At 39.7% G+C, this 19531-nt stretch overlaps 2 protein-coding genes across 5 annotated transcripts; both read left to right on the top strand.

Moving 5' to 3' along the window:
- Window positions 1–5218: 5218 nt before the first annotated feature.
- Window positions 5219–12110, top strand: LOC131320656 (uncharacterized). 4 transcript variants are annotated; one of them, XM_058351419.1, is made up of 6 exons: window positions 5219–5458; window positions 7363–7509; window positions 8493–8566; window positions 8718–10571; window positions 10988–11135; window positions 11229–12110. In XM_058351419.1, the coding sequence occupies exons 2-6, from the start codon at window positions 7371–7373 to the stop codon at window positions 11927–11929; spliced, it is 2916 nt and encodes a 971-aa protein (XP_058207402.1). In that variant the 5' UTR covers window positions 5219–5458; window positions 7363–7370; the 3' UTR covers window positions 11930–12110. The 4 variants fall into 4 exon arrangements, with proteins under 4 accessions (XP_058207402.1, XP_058207411.1, XP_058207427.1 ...); XM_058351428.1 differs by lacking the exon at window positions 5219–5458 and adding an exon at window positions 5527–5660; XM_058351444.1 differs by lacking the exon at window positions 5219–5458 and adding an exon at window positions 5527–5660 and having other exon boundaries at window positions 7363–7536.
- A 2745-nt stretch (window positions 12111–14855) lies between these two features.
- Window positions 14856–17903, top strand: LOC131320648 (GDSL esterase/lipase At4g28780-like). The gene is made up of 5 exons (XM_058351407.1): window positions 14856–15192; window positions 15285–15412; window positions 16373–16615; window positions 16768–17023; window positions 17446–17903. Exons 1-5 carry the CDS (start codon window positions 14928–14930, stop codon window positions 17676–17678), a joined length of 1125 nt encoding a protein of 374 aa, XP_058207390.1. The 5' UTR covers window positions 14856–14927; the 3' UTR covers window positions 17679–17903.
- The last annotated feature ends 1628 nt before the right edge of the window (window positions 17904–19531 follow it).

The following is a 19531-nucleotide window of genomic DNA, read 5'->3' as shown; positions in this document are numbered from 1 at the left end:
AAAGAAATCTCAAGCTACTAAGATTTGCAAAAGCAAGGATTAAGAGTAGAAGCAAGAATTGAAAACGAGAATAATAACTATAATTTAGCCGCGGGCCCGCGGGACAGCGAAATATGATGAACCATTTTAATACTTAAATGGGAAGAAATGGAATTGGTTGCAGTAACTGTAATTTATGCTGGTTTGAAATAAAGAAGTGACACCAAATCATTCCAAAAGTGAGAAAATACCCATAGTCCTCCATTCATAATGTTAACTTCTACTTTTTCTAAATCTTGCTTAATTTGCATGAAAATGAATCATTAGATTTTTGAAAGGGAGTGAAAGACACATTTCAACAGTGAAGAAAGTGACACTTTCACATAGGAGTATCACTTCACTATATTTTTCTCCCTCTTTCTTCTCCTATCGTCTGCATGTAACTTATAAGTAATCAAAGGTCATTTCGCTTTCATAATACAAAGACAACCAAATCGAAAGAGTGAGATACTTGAATAAATCCCAAATAGAGACCGATTGAAAACGAAAATTAACCAACCAAATCTAAGAGTGAGATACTTGTATTAATGTACTGAAAACGAGATGACATTAGCCCACAGATCCGGATCCTCTCTAGTCCAAGACAGTCTTGATCGAGACTGTATATTGGTATAATCAGTGGTTCGGATTTGGCGATTTAATGGACGAGACAGTCTTGATCGGGACCGTCCATTGGTATAATCAATGGTTCGGATTTGCTCATAAATTTTTACCGGTAAGTATTAACTCTTACAGGTAAGAGCTTAAAAATTAATACATCCACATCATTAATTGCAACAAAATGATCCGTGTATTGGTATAATCAATAGTTCGGATTTGCAAGACGAGACAATCTTAATCGGGACCGTCTATTGGTATAATCAATTGTTCGGATTTGCTCATTATTTTTTACCGGAAAGAACTTAAAAATACATCCAAATCAGTAATTGCAGCAAATGAACGGTATTGATCAAGACCGTCTCTTCAAGTGCAAAACACAGACCAGAGAGGATCCATTTCCTTAACGTACACATCACAGAATCTGTTCTTCATGAACTTTTACTACCTTAGGGTAAAAGTTAAAAAGAGGATTCAAACTAAAAGAAGAGTAAGTAAATCATGATTAACTCCACTTTTACGTCCCTTTATAATAACGCTTAACGTTAGTAAAAGTGCATTTCCTTTTCTACTCGCTTTTCGATGGCTCCATAGAAATGAAAGCAAGATTTTGATTTCGAATCTCGGATAAAAATTTGAGTCAGTTTCAAACTCAAATTCACATCATAAAAAAGGGGAAGCGGGGGTGCTGCTGTCCCCTTGGGCCCACTTCGGTCTTGCTCCGATGATCGGAAGCGTTCACTTCGTAGAGCTCGTCGAGTAGAACTACTATGCAAAAAATCAGCCTAATTGAATATCATTAAGTGTCTGATTGGAACCTTTTTATCTTGAAAAGAATAGATCTGAAACACTGGATCAAATCCACTGTAACCCATGGACCGAGAGTTATAATCTTGAAAAGATTGGATCCGAAACACTGGATCAAATCCATTGTAACCCATGGACCGAGAGTTATATGGGTTCCGATTTGACATTTAATGATATCCAATTAAGCTGATTTTTAGCATAACTATTCTACTCGAAGAGCTCTACGAAGTGAACGCTTCCGATCATCGGAGCGAGACCAGAGTGGGCCCAGAATTTGGGCCCAGCAGCGCCTCCGCTTCCCCCTTTTTTTTTTTTTTATGGAAGCGGGGACGCTGCTTGCGGCTGTGAAACGAGTGTTTGTTCCCTTTGAAGTAATAGTAATAGACATGCAAAAAAATCAGGCATCAGCAAAGACTTAGCCGAATCATATTTGTTTGAAGAGAAATGAACGAACTACTTAATTTACGTGCAATTGATAAACACATCGAGACTAATGGTCACGTACAGCCAGGGGCGCAAACGAGCCGAGCCAAGTTTTGTTATCTTCAAGGTTGGCTAGCCGAGTTCGGTTTCTTGATTAAACGAGCCCTTATAAAACAAGCCGAGCGTAAATAAGCAGGCCTAAAATTCGAGCAAGACTCGAATCCTTTAGTAGATCGATCACTAAATGATCTGAGTCTTGCCATGCCTTAACAAGCCGAGCCTTGAGCTACTCGCGAGCAGCTCGGTTCGTTCGAAGCCCAACAACATTGAGCAAAATAGTCATTTTTGTGGTGGCTTTTTCCAGCGGTGAACGGTTTTTTCATCACTATACACGTGAGCGTATGTATGGGTTGTTTTTTCATAATTTTCAGATTAGTAGTGGGAGTATTAGAGTAATATCCGCACCGTTGTATGCCGCGTTGTCGAGTACCCACAGACAAGGACCAGACTTTATGTGGGCGAGAAGACCTAGCTAGCTCCTCTTCCTTACCAAATGATAATTCTTCATAAACTTTAGTACTAATTCTTTACAATTATTTTCCTCTCTTCTTCACCTCTGCCTTATTTATTTAACATTATTGTGTGCAACATGTTCCTTATTCTAATTAGTTTTGCAACTCAACAAGAGAAGGGTTTGTTGTCTTATGATTGGGAGGGAGGGAGGGAGGGAGAGAGGATGAATTATTGCATGAGATCAATGGCTTCAAAGTTTCCAAATTTCCTACGACATTAGCATGTTCGAATCCCACGAAGGCGAAACATTACAAACCTTAAGGCCGTAGCAGAGTTTGTCTGGTTGTTAATTTCAAAATCTCAGAATTAGTTTATGTGCACGTAAGTTGACCCCGACATCCATTTATCAAAAACTTTGCAGGAATAGGATTCTTATAAAAATAGTAGTTATACAAGTTAATGCGAAATGATAAGAGTACCAACCAAATGACTACCGACGTCCCCGTGGGGCCTACTACGAGTCCCACATGGATGATTTGAGCCGTTGAATAATTTTTTAAAAAATCGAGTGGAGTTGTGAAAAATCAGCCCAATCCGATATGGGTAGGTTCAATCTTCCATTATTTTCATTCAGATTTCAAATCTTGTAATCTGAATGAAAAAAGGAAGATCGGATCGAGTACCTACACATCAAATTGAGCTGATTTTTCTTGGGCCTACGCTAATCTTGTTTTAAGTTATTGAACGGCTCGAATCATCCATGTAGGATCTGTAATGAACCTTACAGGTCCGTCGATACCCCCATCGGTATAAAACTCGTCGGTACCACTAACAGTCCTCCAAGTTGATGTTTGTTGTTTTTTAGTACGAAAGCCTTGGTTCAATAAAGAATTAGGGAAAGATAGGAAAGAGTAAATAATTGGAAATCAAAGCATACCGGAATACCTGCATGTAAGATACAAGCTCAAAATCTCATTATCATGTGACCTTCCCTAAGAAATTTTCACCCTACATAAGTTCCATCGCCATAATCTAATTAAATGAAATGACCATATTTCTTATATCTACCCTAGGCCACTGTGTTAGTGTTTATTATTTTAATTACCAGATTTATTTATTCTATATAACCACGTATGTTGTAGATAATAATACTACTACTTGTTTGATATCTTACCGTTGGTGATCCAATGAATCTACCCATAAAGTGAGAATTCGATCGAGTTCATAGTCTCATTTATATTTAGTTGAGCTCAAACTCGACTAGAGCAAATATTGGAATGAACTTGAAGCTCGAATACACACTTAAATGAAGTCTAGGCTCGACTCGACTAATTACATTTACATCCCTTACCTATATATATGGATGCTAACAATCTCAAAACTTTAAGGGTATTTTTTTTAGGTAAGAGAAGAATACTAGTATCTGACGAATTACATTAGGTTATTATACGTCTACAATCATATTTGGCATAAGTAATTAGCTTTTTGTTGTAATTAGTGATATTCAAATCACTGTCAAATGCATTGGAGCACAAGGTGCCTACCGCTTGCCTTAGCCAAGTAATAGTCCCATTTAGAGGACAAATTAAGTACACAAATAACCTCCTTTTAGGGAGACGAATAACGGAATGAGTACATAATTCACATCTATTCAGGAGTAGAAAATCATCCAATTTTTGCTTTTCGATAAGAATCGACCTCCCATTTTACTAGAAGGTATTTTTTTGTTTGTCAAAATGGACCTAGTAGATTTTAAGATAGTTTTTATTTTTTTTTATTTTATCGGCAGATTTTAAGATAGTTGGGTCCAATGAGTTCCAAACACATGAACAATGAACTAGAGTGTAAATCTCCTCGCAAGGCCCAGCCGCCCAGTCACTAAATTAGGGCTATAAACGAATTGAGCGGTTCGCGAGCTCGGCCCGACTCATTCAACAAAAGCTCGGCTCGTTAAGAGTGACTCGGCTAGTTTAGTAAATGACTAAGCTCGATTCGTTAAAGGCGATGTGAAGAAAAGCGAAAGATGTATTATTGATTGTATTCAAACCAAAACCTAGCACGCCTTTATATAGGTTACAAGACGCATAAAAAGAAAATACAAATAATAGGGAAACCTAAACTAACTAGGAAACATAAATAATAATCTCCCTAAACTGGAGACATAATAATAAAGCTTAGAAAATATGGCAACATAGTAGATGTACCAACTTGAGTTTAAAAATGCCAAAATAAACCAAAAGCAGCCATGCCAAGCTAAGCTAAGAGAAACCAGAAGAAGCTAGGAAAGAGAAACGGCCAAAAGAGTCAAAAACAGAGAAGCCATGACAATAGAGATTTGAAGTGAAATCTGAGTGTACAAGTCGGTTACATATTACTATGAGTGCTCGGCGGACGGTAATGAAGTATAGGCCGCCCGTCGAGAGCGAAAATTCCACTGAGCCTAGATCTTATTACTCTAATACTGTGTGAAGAAAAGCGAAACATGTATTATTGATTATATTCAAACCATAAATTAGCACGCTTTTATATAGACTATAAGATGCATAAAAAAGAAATACGCATAATAGGGAAACTTAGACTAATTAGGAATCATAAATAATAATATGTTTAAACTGGAAATATAATAATAAAGCTTAGAAAATATGGCAACATAATATTTTTCAATATTATGTTAACAGGCTCGAACTTGTGATTTTGACTCGTTTACTAAACGAGCCGAACTCAAACTCAACAAAGCTCGGCTCGGCTCGGTTAAACCCTAGGCAGTGTAGTCACCATCCAATATTTTGTCAATCTTTTTCTTTATTTTTTTTCACACTCCAATCTCGATGATGATAGCTTGTGTCTAAAACCGATAGTACTAATATACCAACCAGAATAAACAAACAAACTCTCAATCAATTCCGACACAGTCGGTGGCTAGAGAGAGAGAGAAGAAGAAGAAGAAGACGACCAATTTGGCTGCTCCTCTCTCGGCCACGTTTCACGCCGAATCTCCGCCCACATTGTCCGCCGGTATGTCACATTCCGGCGCATCATCTCAGCCACGACGCTGATCTCCTCCTCTCTCCTCCCAAAGGTCCCCTCTCCTCTCCTCTCTCTCTCTCTCTCTCTCTCTCTCTCTCTCTCTCTCTCTCTCTCACTTCGTGAAGTCTTTCGCCGCATTCTCTCGCTTTTCACTCTTTTCGACATCAGCTTTTGATCTCGTTTTTTCGTCGGTAACCGTATCTGGTTCTGTCTCTGCCTTAGGCTGAGAAGCGTATCGATTCTTCTGCAAAGACGTGAGCTGGATATAGATTCTTCTTTGTGTTGATTTCTGCATTGTTTAGCTCTGAATATCAGTGATTTACTTCAATTTCAGCCTGTTTTTCCTTACTACGTCTCGAATCTCGAGTTTGACCTTAATTTGCCACCTGTCAGTCGTTGATTCGTTACTATGAACATTAATTTATTGCTTTTTCGTTAGGTTAATGGCTTGAATATGCGTGTTGTTTGTGAATCTGATTGTTTGGTTTCAATTCGCCTCAATGTAGCTTGTTTGATACCCGTACACGGTTCAGGAGGCGCGACGTGACCACTTGATATTTAATGTTTACTTTTTGTGTGTGTGTGGATATCACTTGATGTAGTTTGAAAAGAACTAGGTTTCTTGTTATCGAGGAATGAGATGTCTTTGACAGAGCTTAATGGAGAAAATGGATCCACGTAGCCCACACTAATTGATCAATTGAGACTCAAGACTAAATCACTTGATGTAGTTCGAAAAGAACTAGATTTCTTGTTGTCACAGATTTGTTATCATGGAAGACAATGTCTTCGACAGAGCTTAATGGAGAAAACGAATCCACGTAGCCAGCACTAATTGATCAATTGAGACTCGAGACTACATTGCTTGATGTATGCTTTCATGTGAATATAACATCATGACCAATAACCAATTGACACAGTAGTCTTGTCTTTTAAGGCATTTTACTCTGGCTTGTCTGATAAATTAAGGCGTTTTACTTTTGGTACAGAGTGCTAATGGTTGACCTGTTAATCCAACGGCTCTCTCTCTGACTCTCTTTCTTTTTCTAAGTGGTGATTGGGAACCTTATGTTGCTTAGGAGCTCAGAGAAAGGTAATTTGAGGTTTTTTCTGTTAAGCAAAGACGAGTGGAATGGAACGAAAAAGAGAGTTTACAAAGGAGCTCAATGAATGTATCTTAGGATGCAACACAAACTATCATACCAATCTCTATCTGAGGTAGGACATCCATGCCTCATACAATTCCAAGATAAAGCACCAACATGATACGAAAGAAAGAGCAAAGATCAAAAACGACATCCAACAATACACTTGTAAGAGAGAATAAATAAACAACAGGTCACAATCCACAAAGGCAAAGCTTAACATCACGTAAACACATCTCTAAGGTGGTTTATCCTGATGTGTAGTATAGTTCTCTAATGCGGTTTCTCTTTAAGCATTAGAACTGTCCCCACTATATCTCCCATTCCCAACACACAAAACTACTCTTACAATTTCCGGATAAATTCGAAGATTTTGCGAGTTAAGGGATTTTTGGTGTGTGAAGGGGGGGCTTTCCTTGCTTTCTCTGAAAAAGGGCTTGCTTTTGGTGAATGAGTTAAAGATATGAGCCATGGGCTCGCTTTCGTGGGTGATTTCCATTGATTCGAGGTTGTAGGTTGAAGCTCATTGGGGTGGTGGGACATAGTTGATCGTCCTACTTTGGTTATTCTGGGACTGGAAGTTAGTGTGATTTGTTGCGTAAAAAGGTCCATACGTGCAACTTGCTTATATTTATTTCAGGTGTCATTCCTTCTCAATTTCCCCACCCCATTGCTTGCTTCAACTCAAATTCTGGTTCTGGCCTATGCTTCTTTCTTTGTTTCTTGTTGGCTAAAATTTTGAATTGCTTGTGTTTCTATTTTTTTCGGAAAGAATATAACAGGCTGAATATTTTGAGGCATGCAATCTCAGGTGTTGAAATGAATGGGGCTCGGACCAGCAAGCCTCGCAATCTTGAGAAAACTTTTCCTCGATGCTTGGGAAGAATGGTGAACCTCTTGGATTTGAATACGAGTCTAGAAGAAAACAGGTTTCTCACAGAAAAACCACATCATGATGGTGATTTCCTGTGCTGATCATTTTCAAGTTACTTCATTCTTCTCAACTTTAAAAGATACTGTTAAGTCCAGTTTCGTTGATTGTTCAACAAAGTCACTATTATGAGATTGGAGTGAGATGATGTAAAAAGAAAATTACTGCTTACAAAATTTCTTATTGGCTATTTTATCCCCTGCTTGGCAGTTGATTGATAGGTTGCCAATCTGGATTCCAGCTCCTAGTGGACATGTTTTTGCCTGTTAGTTTGTCTGTTCAAGTTAGAGGCTTTGAGATAGAAAATGTCTAAGTTAATTTAGCTTGGCTGTAATACAGCGTTTGGCTATGCCTTACAAGAATGCCATATGTCAGGTCGAAAGTTAAAAAATTGCCTATTGAAGTTTTCAGTCTGCTTTTGTTAATATCTATTTCCAGCCTCAACTTTAAGAAATTTAAACTCAGAATGGACAGAGCAGAAAAAGCATAAGTGAAACTGTTCATAGCTAGAAGGTAATCACCATTAAGCTGAATCACCATCTAGAAGTATTGTTTGGTTTTATCATTAAGTTTCATGTTCTTTCAGCTTGATGTTGGTTACCAATTTGGGAAAATGCTTAACCTGTTTTGCTACTAAAATGTTAGTCCCTTTGTCCCATTTTCATTGTTCATTATTCTGTTTGTCTCTTTTATGTCTTTTGCCTATATGACTATATCTTTTAGTGCAGATCTTGAAAAATATTCAATATGGATCTTGTTTGATAGATCTCGATTAGTTTTATAATACAAAGTTTTCAAAATTATGAAAAACATTATAGATTGAAAGATATAAGCAATTAAAAAATGTCACGCAATTCAAAAATGGACATTGAAAATGGGACGGAGGGAGTATTTTAAGGGATGAGTTTCTCCGACCCAAACGATACTACGAAACTTCTTCATTTACCTGGACGTTTGTACTTATAAATTTCTATAGCCTACTTGTTGACCAGGTAATTGTTGATTGCCAGGTCCTTCACTGTCAGTGGGCCGATCAGATGCAGTTAGGATGAGTCCTATTGTTGATCCAATAGAGGATAAAGAGGTAAAATTTTAATTTCATTGAGAAGTGATTGAAGTAATGGTTCATGGCCGACTGAATTCCATGCAGAATGTCTCTGCAAAATTGAGATTTGAATTATGAGTCATCACAATGTAAGATTACTCTGATGGTCGTCTTTATGAATGGCATGCAGATAGTGTCTGAGATAAGGAGAAGCTCTTCAAATAAAAAATCAAATTTAACTCCAATGAAGATGCTCATAGCTCAGGAAATGTCAAAAGAGGCGGAGTCCAAGCGGAACCCTCCCTGTGTAGTGGCCAAGTTAATGGGGCTTGATGCTCTCCCTCAGCAACGGTCTGATTCAGCTGTGCAAAGAAGCCATTCAAGAGGCTATTCACAAAGTCATTTGAGCATTCCCTTGGATTTTTGGCCGCAAGAAGATGAGTTGGAGATGCACATGCAACGGGAGATTCCTCATTGTCAATCAGAGAATGAGTATAAAGATGTATACGAAATATGGCAGGAATCAGAGGAAGGATGTTATGCAAGAGAGTCACCACAGAAAGGACGGCATAGTGAGAGCATAAATGAGAAAAAGATGGATCTTGTTCGTCAAAAGTTCACTGAAGCAAAACGCCTATCCACGGATGAAAAACTTCACCAATCCAAACAATTCCATGATGCAGTGGAAGTTTTAAGTTCTAACAAAGATTTCTTTCTCAAGTTTCTGCAGGAACCAAACTCCTTATTCTCTCAGCATCTCCTTGCTGATTTTCAGTCATTGCCTCCACCTCTGGAGACCAAGCGCATCACTGTTCTTAGACCTTCAAAGGTGGTGGATAATAAAAAAAATTCTGGACTGGGGAAGAAGGATGAGAAGCAGATAAAGAGAGCATCCGACGTGGATCAATTGATTGGTTGGGGCAAAAGCGGTCCTGGATGTCCTCCCAATTTGCGGGTCAATGATAATCCCACTCCGCCGACGCGAATAGTAGTGTTAAAGCCTACCCCTGGGAAGCCTCATGAGATTAAGTCTGTGGTGTCTCCTCCACCTTCCTCTTCAGGAGTGTTACACGGTCAAGAATTGTATAGGGAACGAGAAGATGAAACTCAAGAATCAGGAGAAGAGGCAAAAGAGACCAGGTGGCCAGTACGTGAAAACCTTAGTGGACATCGAAGGGATGAAACTTTGCTTTCTTCTGTGTTTTCTAATGACTGTATTGGTTATGAAAGTTCCTCCATTAAATCAGAGAATGGATATGCAGTGGGGAACAATGACGACATTGAAGTCGTATCGCCAACTTGTAGGCATTCATGGGATTACATCAATAGCTATGCTAGCCGTTATTCATCCTCCTCCTTCAGCCGTCCATCTTATTCCCCAGAGTCATCTGTATCTAGAGAAGCAAAGAGGCGACTTTCTGAAAGGTGGGCCATGATGGCATCTAATGCAAATTTTCAAGAGCAAAGACATGCCCGGAGAAGCTCTGGTACTTTGGGTGAGATGCTTGCCCTATCTGATACTAAGAGGTCTGTTAGATCTGAGAAAGAGGGTATGAATAAAGAACAGGAACCAAGGGGATCAAAGTCAAGCTCAGCTAGTGGGTTGAATAAGGATGAAAATGTGGATAACTCTCCTCGGAATCTGTTGAGGTCAAAATCTCTTCCGGTATCTTCTACTTTGTTTGGGGGCAGGCTGAATGGTGAAGTTCCAGATCCTAAAGTTGGTAGGCCAGATGCCAAGGAGGTAACAAAGCAACGAAATGTGAAATCATCCCTCAAAGGGAAAGTTTCAAGTTTATTCTTCTCGCGGAATAAAAATTCAAGTAAAGAAAAATCTAGTGCATCCCAATCCAAAGCTGAAACTAAAAAATCTGCTGGAACGGTGGTAAACGCCACTGAAAACAATCATGATGATGCATCCCAATGTGCTAATGATAGTGGGATTGAGGAGGGTTCATTGCGGATTTTGCGAGGATCGTCAAGCAAAACATCATTGCCAAATGTCGTTGGCGTGGGGCCAAAGCAGGCCACAATGTCTCCCGAGGTATGTCAAGTTTTTATGGTAGTCGTATGTTTTTGTGACCTTTGGTGTGTCCTTTGAGGGACCTTTGGTGTGTCTTGTATGGTACAAATTTTTCCGTTGCCTATGTTATGTATGCCTTCTTTTCGAGTATTTTGTGGGAGTCTGGGAGACTGCATGAAAATTGGAACTTAAATGATCTGAAACTGATTATAAGCATAGGGTAGAATATGCATAATGAGGACACTGAGACAGGGTTGATGCGCATTGTCTCTTGTTATCTTTCCAGTGATTTAATATGTTACGGTACATTTTTCGATGCAATCGTGAATGGTGCAATATTCATGCCTATAGCATGACAGTGTAATTGTGGCGCCAGTATATGTGCCTATTAAAGGAATTCATGGTACTCATTAACCGGAACCTTCCCACTTTTACAGGCAGGATTATTTCTAATAAAGTCAGAGGTGTTTGGACACCCCTGTGAGAACCAGGATCAGCCGAGTCCAGTCTCAATTTTGGAACCACCATTTCTAGAGGATGACTGTGTAAAGTTAGAACCCTACAACATCAATGCAGACAAGCATGGTAAATTCTAAGTTATCTGTTCTCGAAGTTTTTCACTTCCAGGTTCTTCCCCTACTATGTCTAATTTCTTTTCATGTCAATAAAAACAAACAGGAGCAAAGCTGTCTGCTCATTCTATCAGATCCAACCTTATTGACAAATCCCCACCCATTGGATCAATTGCCCGGACTCTTTCACGGGATGACTCATGCGTGGAGACTGCCACTTCATATCAACTAAAACCCTCTTTGGTCTCCCAAGAACCTGAGGTGGAAGAACAGGAATGGCTCTTCCACATCCAATCCCTATTATCAGCGGCTGGACTTGATGGTGAGGTGCAATCTGACTCTTTTTTTCCCAGATGGCATTCGCCTGAAAGCCTACTGGACCCCTCATTGAGAGAAAAATATACTGACCTCAATAATGAGGAGATAATACACGAGGCTAAGCGAAGGAAAATGAGATTGACGCGGAATCTTGTATTCGACTGCGTCAATGCAGCTTTGGTAGATATTTCAGGGTATGGGTCAGGAACAAGTCCAAGGGCATCAGAGGGTCCATCACCCGCATTGGTGGATCAGGTGCGGGACTGGATGAAGGAATGGTTTCCGTCCGAGGTGAGGTGTTTTTCGGGTGTTGGTGGGGACACCCACGGCCTGGTGGTGGATGCGGCGGTGAGGAAGGATGTGGTGGGGAAAGGATGGGTTGAGCAGAGGAGTTTGGAAATAGACAATATTGGAAAGGAAATAGAAGGGATGTTGGTGGAAGAGCTTGTGCAGGAGGCTCTGGTTGAATTGATAGGAAGAGTGTGCTGAGGCTTTTCTTTCTTTCTTTCTTTTTTTTTTTGACCTTTTCTTATCTTAGCAGCTATTTCTTAACTTATATAGCTCTATCCTTATTTCCTTCTTGTGGTTTGCATTGTTGCCAATATGTAAAAGTGTCTTGTATCCAAAATCTTTTGTTTTAGTACTATTTTGATTTCAAATAGCTTCTTAACACTGGCCCCTCCATCCCATTCCCTCTATTATAGGCCCTGTTTTTGTTGTAAAAGTGTTTTTATAAGTGGTTAAGGTGTCATTAGAACTTTAAAAGTGCATTAAACTAACTCTAAAGAATTGGCCTGGTGGTTGATGCTTTAAACTTAGGAGTTTGCTCTCCTATAGTCTCAGGAGTCAGGTTTGTAACCTTTTAGGTGTATTTAACTTTTTGGGGCTAGCCCACATGGAGTTTTGCTTCGGTTTTAATTGGGTTTCTCGCTAGTGGGCGTGATTGGCCTTTTTGGATAAGTCGAGGCACATGTTAGCTGACCTGAACATCTGAGTTATTAAAAAAAGAAGTGCATTAAATATTCACTGTTGAATTACTGCAAGGAACTTTAACGGTCGCGAGGGAACAGCTATAATGAGACTGCCAAAGGTTAGCAATTAGCAATATTTACTGCGCAATAAATCGGGGCTTGTGAGTGAATGTCTGTTTGTAAGCATAGTTTACCAACCATAGAAGGGCTTGTTAGCAAATAAGGGGGAATGCTAGGTACAAAGAAAATTTATCCCGAAAGTATTCCGAAAACAGCAATCAATGGTTGAGAATCACTTTGATGATTGTATCACACACATCAAAGTGAATTTCAACCACTAGTTGATCTTTTCGGGGTAGTTTCGGAATAAATTTTCTTTGTCCCTAGCATTTCTGTAGCAATATTTACTGCACAATAAATCGGGGCTTATGAGTGGATGTTTGTTTGTAAGCATTGTTTACCAACCATCGCAAAGCTTATTTGATTGTCAGTTTTGAGATATATATTTTTAAAATAAATATACTTTCTAGGTTTGCGTATATTTTAACAAATTTTCTGGCTTTTCGAATAGAAGCATGCTATTTACATCCAAAAAGTAAAAAATAAGCAGAAAATTTGATAAATGTTTACTGAAACCAAAAAACACAGATGACGAAACAGGCAAATTTTAGAAACTGAAATGGGAACCAAACAAGAAAGACCGGCGAAAGATTTAAACCTCGCGAATAACCTTAGGGAAAGTAATTTTACATTCCGGAAATAATCCTCAGGGTGACAATTTAGTGTGTGCGTAGACTTTAGTTGGACGACAAAAGATTTGGTTAGCGGAAGAGGAAGAATTAATTAAAGGAGGATACGGTTATTCATTAAACTCGGGGATTAATGACACTGATTAAATGAGCACTCATTTATTGTTAATTTGACAGGTCCACTAAACACCCACTATAATCAAGAAGAAAATGCCAACTCAAAGACAGAGTATTTTTTTTTTAATTGGCTTTAAATACCCAATATATAACCTTAATTAATTTTTGAATTGGCTTTTAATTTTTCCATTAGCTCTTGGCCAGCTCTGAAATGCTCCTTCATGCATTACCAACAAGAGCAAAATTAATGAATTGCTCCGTCATAATCTAGTGGTTTATATTGATTGGTTGGGGCTACATGAGATTGAATTACAAATTAATCTTGTCGAATTGTATTTTTCGGCAATATTGCCGTAGCGGCGCCCTTCTCTCGAATTTGGTCTTTCTCCTCTGTCTGGCTTTGGCCTGCTAGCCCTTGGTGGGGCGGTAGTTACTATGGCTCTTTAGTCCCTTCCGGAATCCGTCGTGGGTTTGGAGTCCCTGCGGTCACGCCTAGGGGAGGGTTGCTATGTCCGATCGCCTTCTCCTTCACCCTTTTTGCTTAGCCAAAAATAAATAAAAAATTGGTGGGAGTTTAAATTATGTCGGTTAGTGGTTAAAACCATGGGATTTCTTCCACCGCCATTGTGGACCCATTGTTCGTTTATTGTTATAATCTGAATCGTTCATCTGGTAAAGCTCACAGAGTAGTATGGTCACACACATAATCAGATTGATTGGACATCGTTAGTTACATCAAATAATTGAACTTTGGTTTATAAAATGAATGATCTAGTTCTGTTAATAGTTTTTGAATGAAGTTAAAGTGTCCATAACCGCCCATTTTACAAACCAAAATTCAATTATTATATACCTACCAATGTCCGATTAAATTGATTTTTTTGCATGGATATACTATTTTGTGAATCCTACAACATGAACGGTTGGGAATTACATTAGGTATGGGGATCTCTAAGGGAGATTACACGCAAGTGGGACCCATAATCCGGGCCTCGCACGGATGATCCGAGCCGTTCAATAAGTTTAAAAAAAAAAAAAACTAAGTGGGCTTGGCGGGAAATTAGCTCGATCCGATATGTGTATGTGCTCGGATCAAGTTTCTCATCTTTGGAAAATTGGGAAAAATGGAAAGATTGGTTTTCCGGTTTTCCAAAGATGAAAAGCTTGATCCAAGCACCTACACATATCAAATCGAGCTGATTTTCTATGATTCCAACTAGGTTTTTTTTCCTAAAATTATTGAATGGCTTGAATCATCTGTGCGGTGACCGACCACTGCATTTTGGGTTCGGTGGGTGTAGACTTTCAGGGTTTTTTTTTTTTTTTATCAGCCCCAGACTAGTTCAAATCCAGATTTTTCTTACCCTTGCTTAGCCATTAATAGGGCTTCAACCACTAATCTTCCTTCCCAAACAAGGAAAAAAAAATCTCGGGAAACAAAGATTCAGAGCCGTCAAATGTGTATAGGTCCCATATACATATCGGACAATTCTAGACACATTTGTATCCGGTTATATGTGTTTGTAGTACTGCTGTCATAATAAAGTAACAAGTACCCTCTATAAATTCATCCTATGCCCTTCACCACAACAACTCAAGGTCTTAGTGAGAGAGAGAACTTACAAAGGAGTGTCCACATTAGTCACCCCAATGTCTTCCAGTCCATTTTTCCTCACCATCTTGGCTGCTGCCCTAGCTGCCCTAGCAGTGGTGGTAGGAAGCACAGTCGTCCCACCACCACAACCCAAGTCCGCTCGAGCGTTCTTCGTGTTCGGCGACTCGCTCGTCGACAACGGCAACAACAACTACTTGGTGACCACCGCACGGGCCGACTCGCCGCCTTACGGCATCGATTATCCCACCCACCACCCCACTGGCCGCTTCTCCAATGGCTTAAACCTCCCTGATATCATCAGTAACTAGCATCGATTCATTTCGCCCCTTTTTCTCGTTTCATTTTCGTTGAAGTAATTGCACTAATGCCTGTGTAATTTTTTTTTTTGGCAGGTGAGCAGCTGGGCATGGAGCCTACATTGCCCATTTTGAGCCCTGAGCTCACTGGACCCAAGCTGTTGGTTGGTGCAAACTTTGCTTCCGCCGGAATCGGAATCCTAAACGACACCGGATTTCAGTTTGTAAGTTAAAACAACCATATGGCTTGGAATAAGGCCAATGCCACGGACATAGACGTCCAGGCGCATGTCCGAGACACAAATATTTTTAGAACCGTCAAATATGTGTACAGATCTGTGCAGAACCGGCATCCGTGTCGATAGCATTTTTGCTTGTGTAAATGTTGCAAATAAAAATACTCCTATCTGCATGCCATAACATGAATAATGCTGCATACAAACAAGGGATACTGATACTCACTTGATCCACCAAATTTTTTAGTTTTTTAATTTTTGAGAAATTGTGTTTATATATATATATTTTTTGCATATATATTTTTTTGAATCTTTTGTATCAATTTAGAAATACCAATTAGATTTTAAAGTAGTTGGGAAAAAAATTAAACTTATGTACGAAAGTGTTTTATTTTTATTTAAAAATTAACACAACTTTCAAAAAACAACAAAAAATTATGAGATGAAAAGAGAGTAGGATTATAAAGAATCATGAATAAATGATAGTATTTATTAAAAACCCAACCACCTCCTTGCGATTTGTCACAAAGGGGAAAGTGTATTTTTGAAAAAACAAACAACACTCTGGAACCGAATTTCTGAGCTTTTACTTCTAGAAGACTAGAAACAATTAATTAACTCATCAAGATTCTCATCAATTGTGTGAGCATGAACCGGATTGGTTCGATTTTACAATAAACTAAAAACTAAATCACTATCTACGAATTATATCTAAGATACCACTCGATTGATTTATCGATTCTACAAGATAAACGACTGAAGTAGTCAATAAAGTGGGCCTTACTGTACGTCTGTCTCCCGACAATTGGTTCAAGAATCGTTATTCTATTTGTACACCATTACTCTTTCGTCTACCATTCATATGTACAATGAATTTGAATATACTGTAGTGAATAAATTTCTTTGCTATTTTGGTGGTTTTTATTCTTAATTTTCCGTTTGGGGTAGGCAAGCATAATAAGAATCCCACGCCAATTGGAGCTGTTCCAATGCTACCAAGATCGGCTAAAGGCGGTGGTCGGAGCCGGCAAGGCGCGGCAGCTGGTTAACGGAGGCCTGGTCCTCATCGTGGTCGGCGGCAACGACTTCGTCAACAACTACTTCTTAGTACCTTACTCCGCCAGAAGGCTCCAGTACCCCATCCCCGAGTTCTGCCAGTTCCTTGTCTCCGAGTATAAGAAGATCCTATTGGTAACAAAACTTGCATTCCTTCATTTTCTTGACCGTTCAATGCACAGTACAATTGTACCCGAGACAGTTCGATGGATGTGCATCAAACGGTCTCGGACATTGTTGTGTTTTAAAGTTCTGTACGTAGACTTTCTGATCTTTGGTTGTGACAGAGGCTGTATGAGTTGGGGGCACGAACGGTGATGGTGACGGGAACTGGCCCGTTGGGCTGTGTTCCAGCCGAGTTAGCCAAAGCGATCGGAAACGGGCAGTGCACGGAGGAACCCGAACGGGCTGCTGAGCTTTTCAACACTGGACTGGACGACATGGTTCAAGGACTGAACCAGCAGCTGGGCTCAGACGTGTTCATCTCTGTCAAAGCATATATGGAGGTGCACAAGGACTTCATCGCCAACCCTCAGGCCTATGGTAATTGAATCATTTCCTGAAGCGCAATTATGGTATGCATAGGCCTGTCAATAGACGTCCGAATCCGGTCCATTGACAGACCTAATTATTTATACGTTGCGATATTCAGTACTCATAGAGAGTAACTTGGTGCGAAGCCTATTGAGAGAGTTTCGGTATGTTGTGTATTCGTACAAGTGGTGGTGTAGTCGCTAACATCTTCCTCTGGAAAAACAATGACGGCATGCGAACAATATCTCTCCACCAAAAAACACTATCGGAATGATGCATGTGGCCGTGACAGTACCGAAATTCGGGGACGAAGCCATGAATCGGACTATCGCGAAAACTATCATAACAATGCTTAGCAAAATCAGTAAATTCTGTGGTCTTTCTGCTTCTGTTTTTCACTTTTTTTTTCTTTCTGTGTTATGATGGAACAGGTTTTGTTTCAACAAAAGTAGCATGTTGTGGGCAGGGGCCATACAATGGGATAGGAATATGCAACCCAGCATCCAACCTCTGCCAGAACAGGAACTCCTTTGTGTTCTGGGATCCATACCATCCAGCTGAAAAGGCAAACAGATACATCGTCCAGCGGATGTTGAATGGGTCTGAGAAATACATGCACCCAATGAACCTCAACACCATCATGGCCAGGGCCTCCACCAATTAGTTCACATATCATATTCCATTTTAGAGAGAGAGAGAGAGAGAGAGAGAGAGAGAGAGAGAGAGAGAGAGAGAGAGAGAGAGAGAGAGCCCATGTGCATTTTGGTAGTAGTCCTTTGATTATGCTCATGTTCTCTGTCTTTTTGTACTCATAAAATGATCTTTTGTTGGTCCCCGATGAGATGTAAAGGGCATGGAAATAAGCTTGTTGGGCAGGTTGGTTTTGCTACTAGACTTTTTGCATCGGTAGATTAGAGCTTTTTCATTTTTTGGGTAACCGGGTATTCGGATCATTTTGTGCGTATCTTGACTAATTTCGAGGTCTTAAAATTCATAAACGGACAAATCTCTAATGGTCCCGACAGTTTTTTTATTGACGGTGGTAGTCCAATCAGTGTGCGCCTCAGGCGCAATTGGAGTGCGCCTCGGGCGCATCAATGTACTGTCTACTGATGCAATGCGCCTGATGTGCAACATTATTGCGCTCCGGGCGCATCTAAGTTTTTTGCACTAATGCAATGTGTCTTGGGCGCAATGGGTGTGCATCCCGGGCGCATCCCTATATTCTCTAGCGCCTCAAGCGCGATTTTATTGTGCTCCTCCGGGCGCATCTAAGGATTCTATGAAGCGCAATGGGAGTGCGTCCCGGGCGCATCCCTATATTCTCTAGCGCCCAAGGCGCGATTCTATTGTGCTCCAGGCGCACTAAGGATTCCGTGCTTATGCAATGCCCCTAAGGCGCAATCTGAGTACGGCCCGGGCGCATCCCCATATTCTCTACTAGTGCAAAGCGTATGAGGCGCGATTATTCTGCCCTCTAGACCACCACCACAACAACCTCACCCCTGTCATTTTACCACCACGACTCTCACTCCTCTACGACCACTACCCCAGTCAGGTGTTAAAATGCGATGTCACTAGACTTTTCATTTCCCTTCTCACTTGCTCCTACTTATAAGTTCTTTGGGGTCTCTTAATTATGCATTGCAAAACCTTCAAGCAAGCCAACCTGTAAAAGGCCAATCATTTCTTATCATTTTGCAATACTAATCCTTTTTTGCCAACACTTTAGTATAGTGTGAGGAACCTAATTAACATGATGATATGAAAATGACTATTTTACCCTTCTTTTTCCTATCTATATCTCGAAAAGGGGATAGTGGCCTGGCTTCGTCCTGAAGAATTCGTTTTGTTTGTCCTGTGTCAATCATTCTCTTTTGCTCTTTCCTCTCTTCCAATAACTTAAATAACAAACATAATCTGATGCACTTCTGAGAGATGGTTTATCAAACAATCTCTAGTTTTTGGGTGAAACGTACCATCAAAGTGATTCGAAGGGAAGTTAACCTCTTTCTTTTCGAGAAAATTAAGCTATATGGTTCATTTAATCATTACCCTTTTCATAACGGAATGTTTGCGCACACTTCGACTAATTTCGAAATCCTAAAGTTAACGATCTAGACAAAACTCTCTGCGGCACCCTCAAGGGTTGAAATGTTTGGTCGCCATAGAATTTGAACACTTATTTACTTTCTTATGTTCACTCAACAAAATTCATTAGGATTTTAAAAAGTTGTATGCACCGTTAATTAGCGAGACTTTTTTCACCATTTTTGTTACTCAGTCAAATTAGATGCATGTTATTGGTTTTTTTGTTTAGAATTAAATTTGTATGCATGGCAACTCAGGACGGATAAGACGGACAATATCATAATATGTTATGTACTTATGCAATGAAAGTAAAACAGTGATAAAAAAGATGGTGACATAAAACAGTGATAAAAAAGATGGTGACATAAAAATCCTCTGAAATAAGATAGAGAATAAATTCTTTACACCGTCGGTGTAAACATTTTT

This window comes from Rhododendron vialii, chromosome 1a (assembly GCF_030253575.1).
Source record: "Rhododendron vialii isolate Sample 1 chromosome 1a, ASM3025357v1".
NCBI lineage: Eukaryota > Viridiplantae > Streptophyta > Magnoliopsida > Ericales > Ericaceae > Rhododendron > Rhododendron vialii.
Note: the sequence above shows the minus strand (reverse complement) of the source record. Positions and strands in the feature narration are given on the sequence as shown.

Excerpts from the sequence above, each read along its gene's own strand:
- LOC131320656 (XM_058351419.1), top strand. The coding sequence starts at position 7,371 with ATGAATGGGGCTCGGACCAGCAAGCCTCGCAATCTTGAGAAAACTTTT. Across the intron at positions 7,510-8,492 it reads AGAAAAACCACATCATGATG|GTCCTTCACTGTCAGTGGGC; the intron begins GTGATTTCCTGT and ends GTTGATTGCCAG. Across the intron at positions 11,136-11,228 it reads CATCAATGCAGACAAGCATG|GAGCAAAGCTGTCTGCTCAT; the intron begins GTAAATTCTAAG and ends AAAAACAAACAG.
- LOC131320648 (XM_058351407.1), top strand. The coding sequence starts at position 14,928 with ATGTCTTCCAGTCCATTTTTCCTCACCATCTTGGCTGCTGCCCTAGCT. Across the intron at positions 16,616-16,767 it reads AGTATAAGAAGATCCTATTG|AGGCTGTATGAGTTGGGGGC; the intron begins GTAACAAAACTT and ends TGGTTGTGACAG. Across the intron at positions 17,024-17,445 it reads CGCCAACCCTCAGGCCTATG|GTTTTGTTTCAACAAAAGTA; the intron begins GTAATTGAATCA and ends ATGATGGAACAG.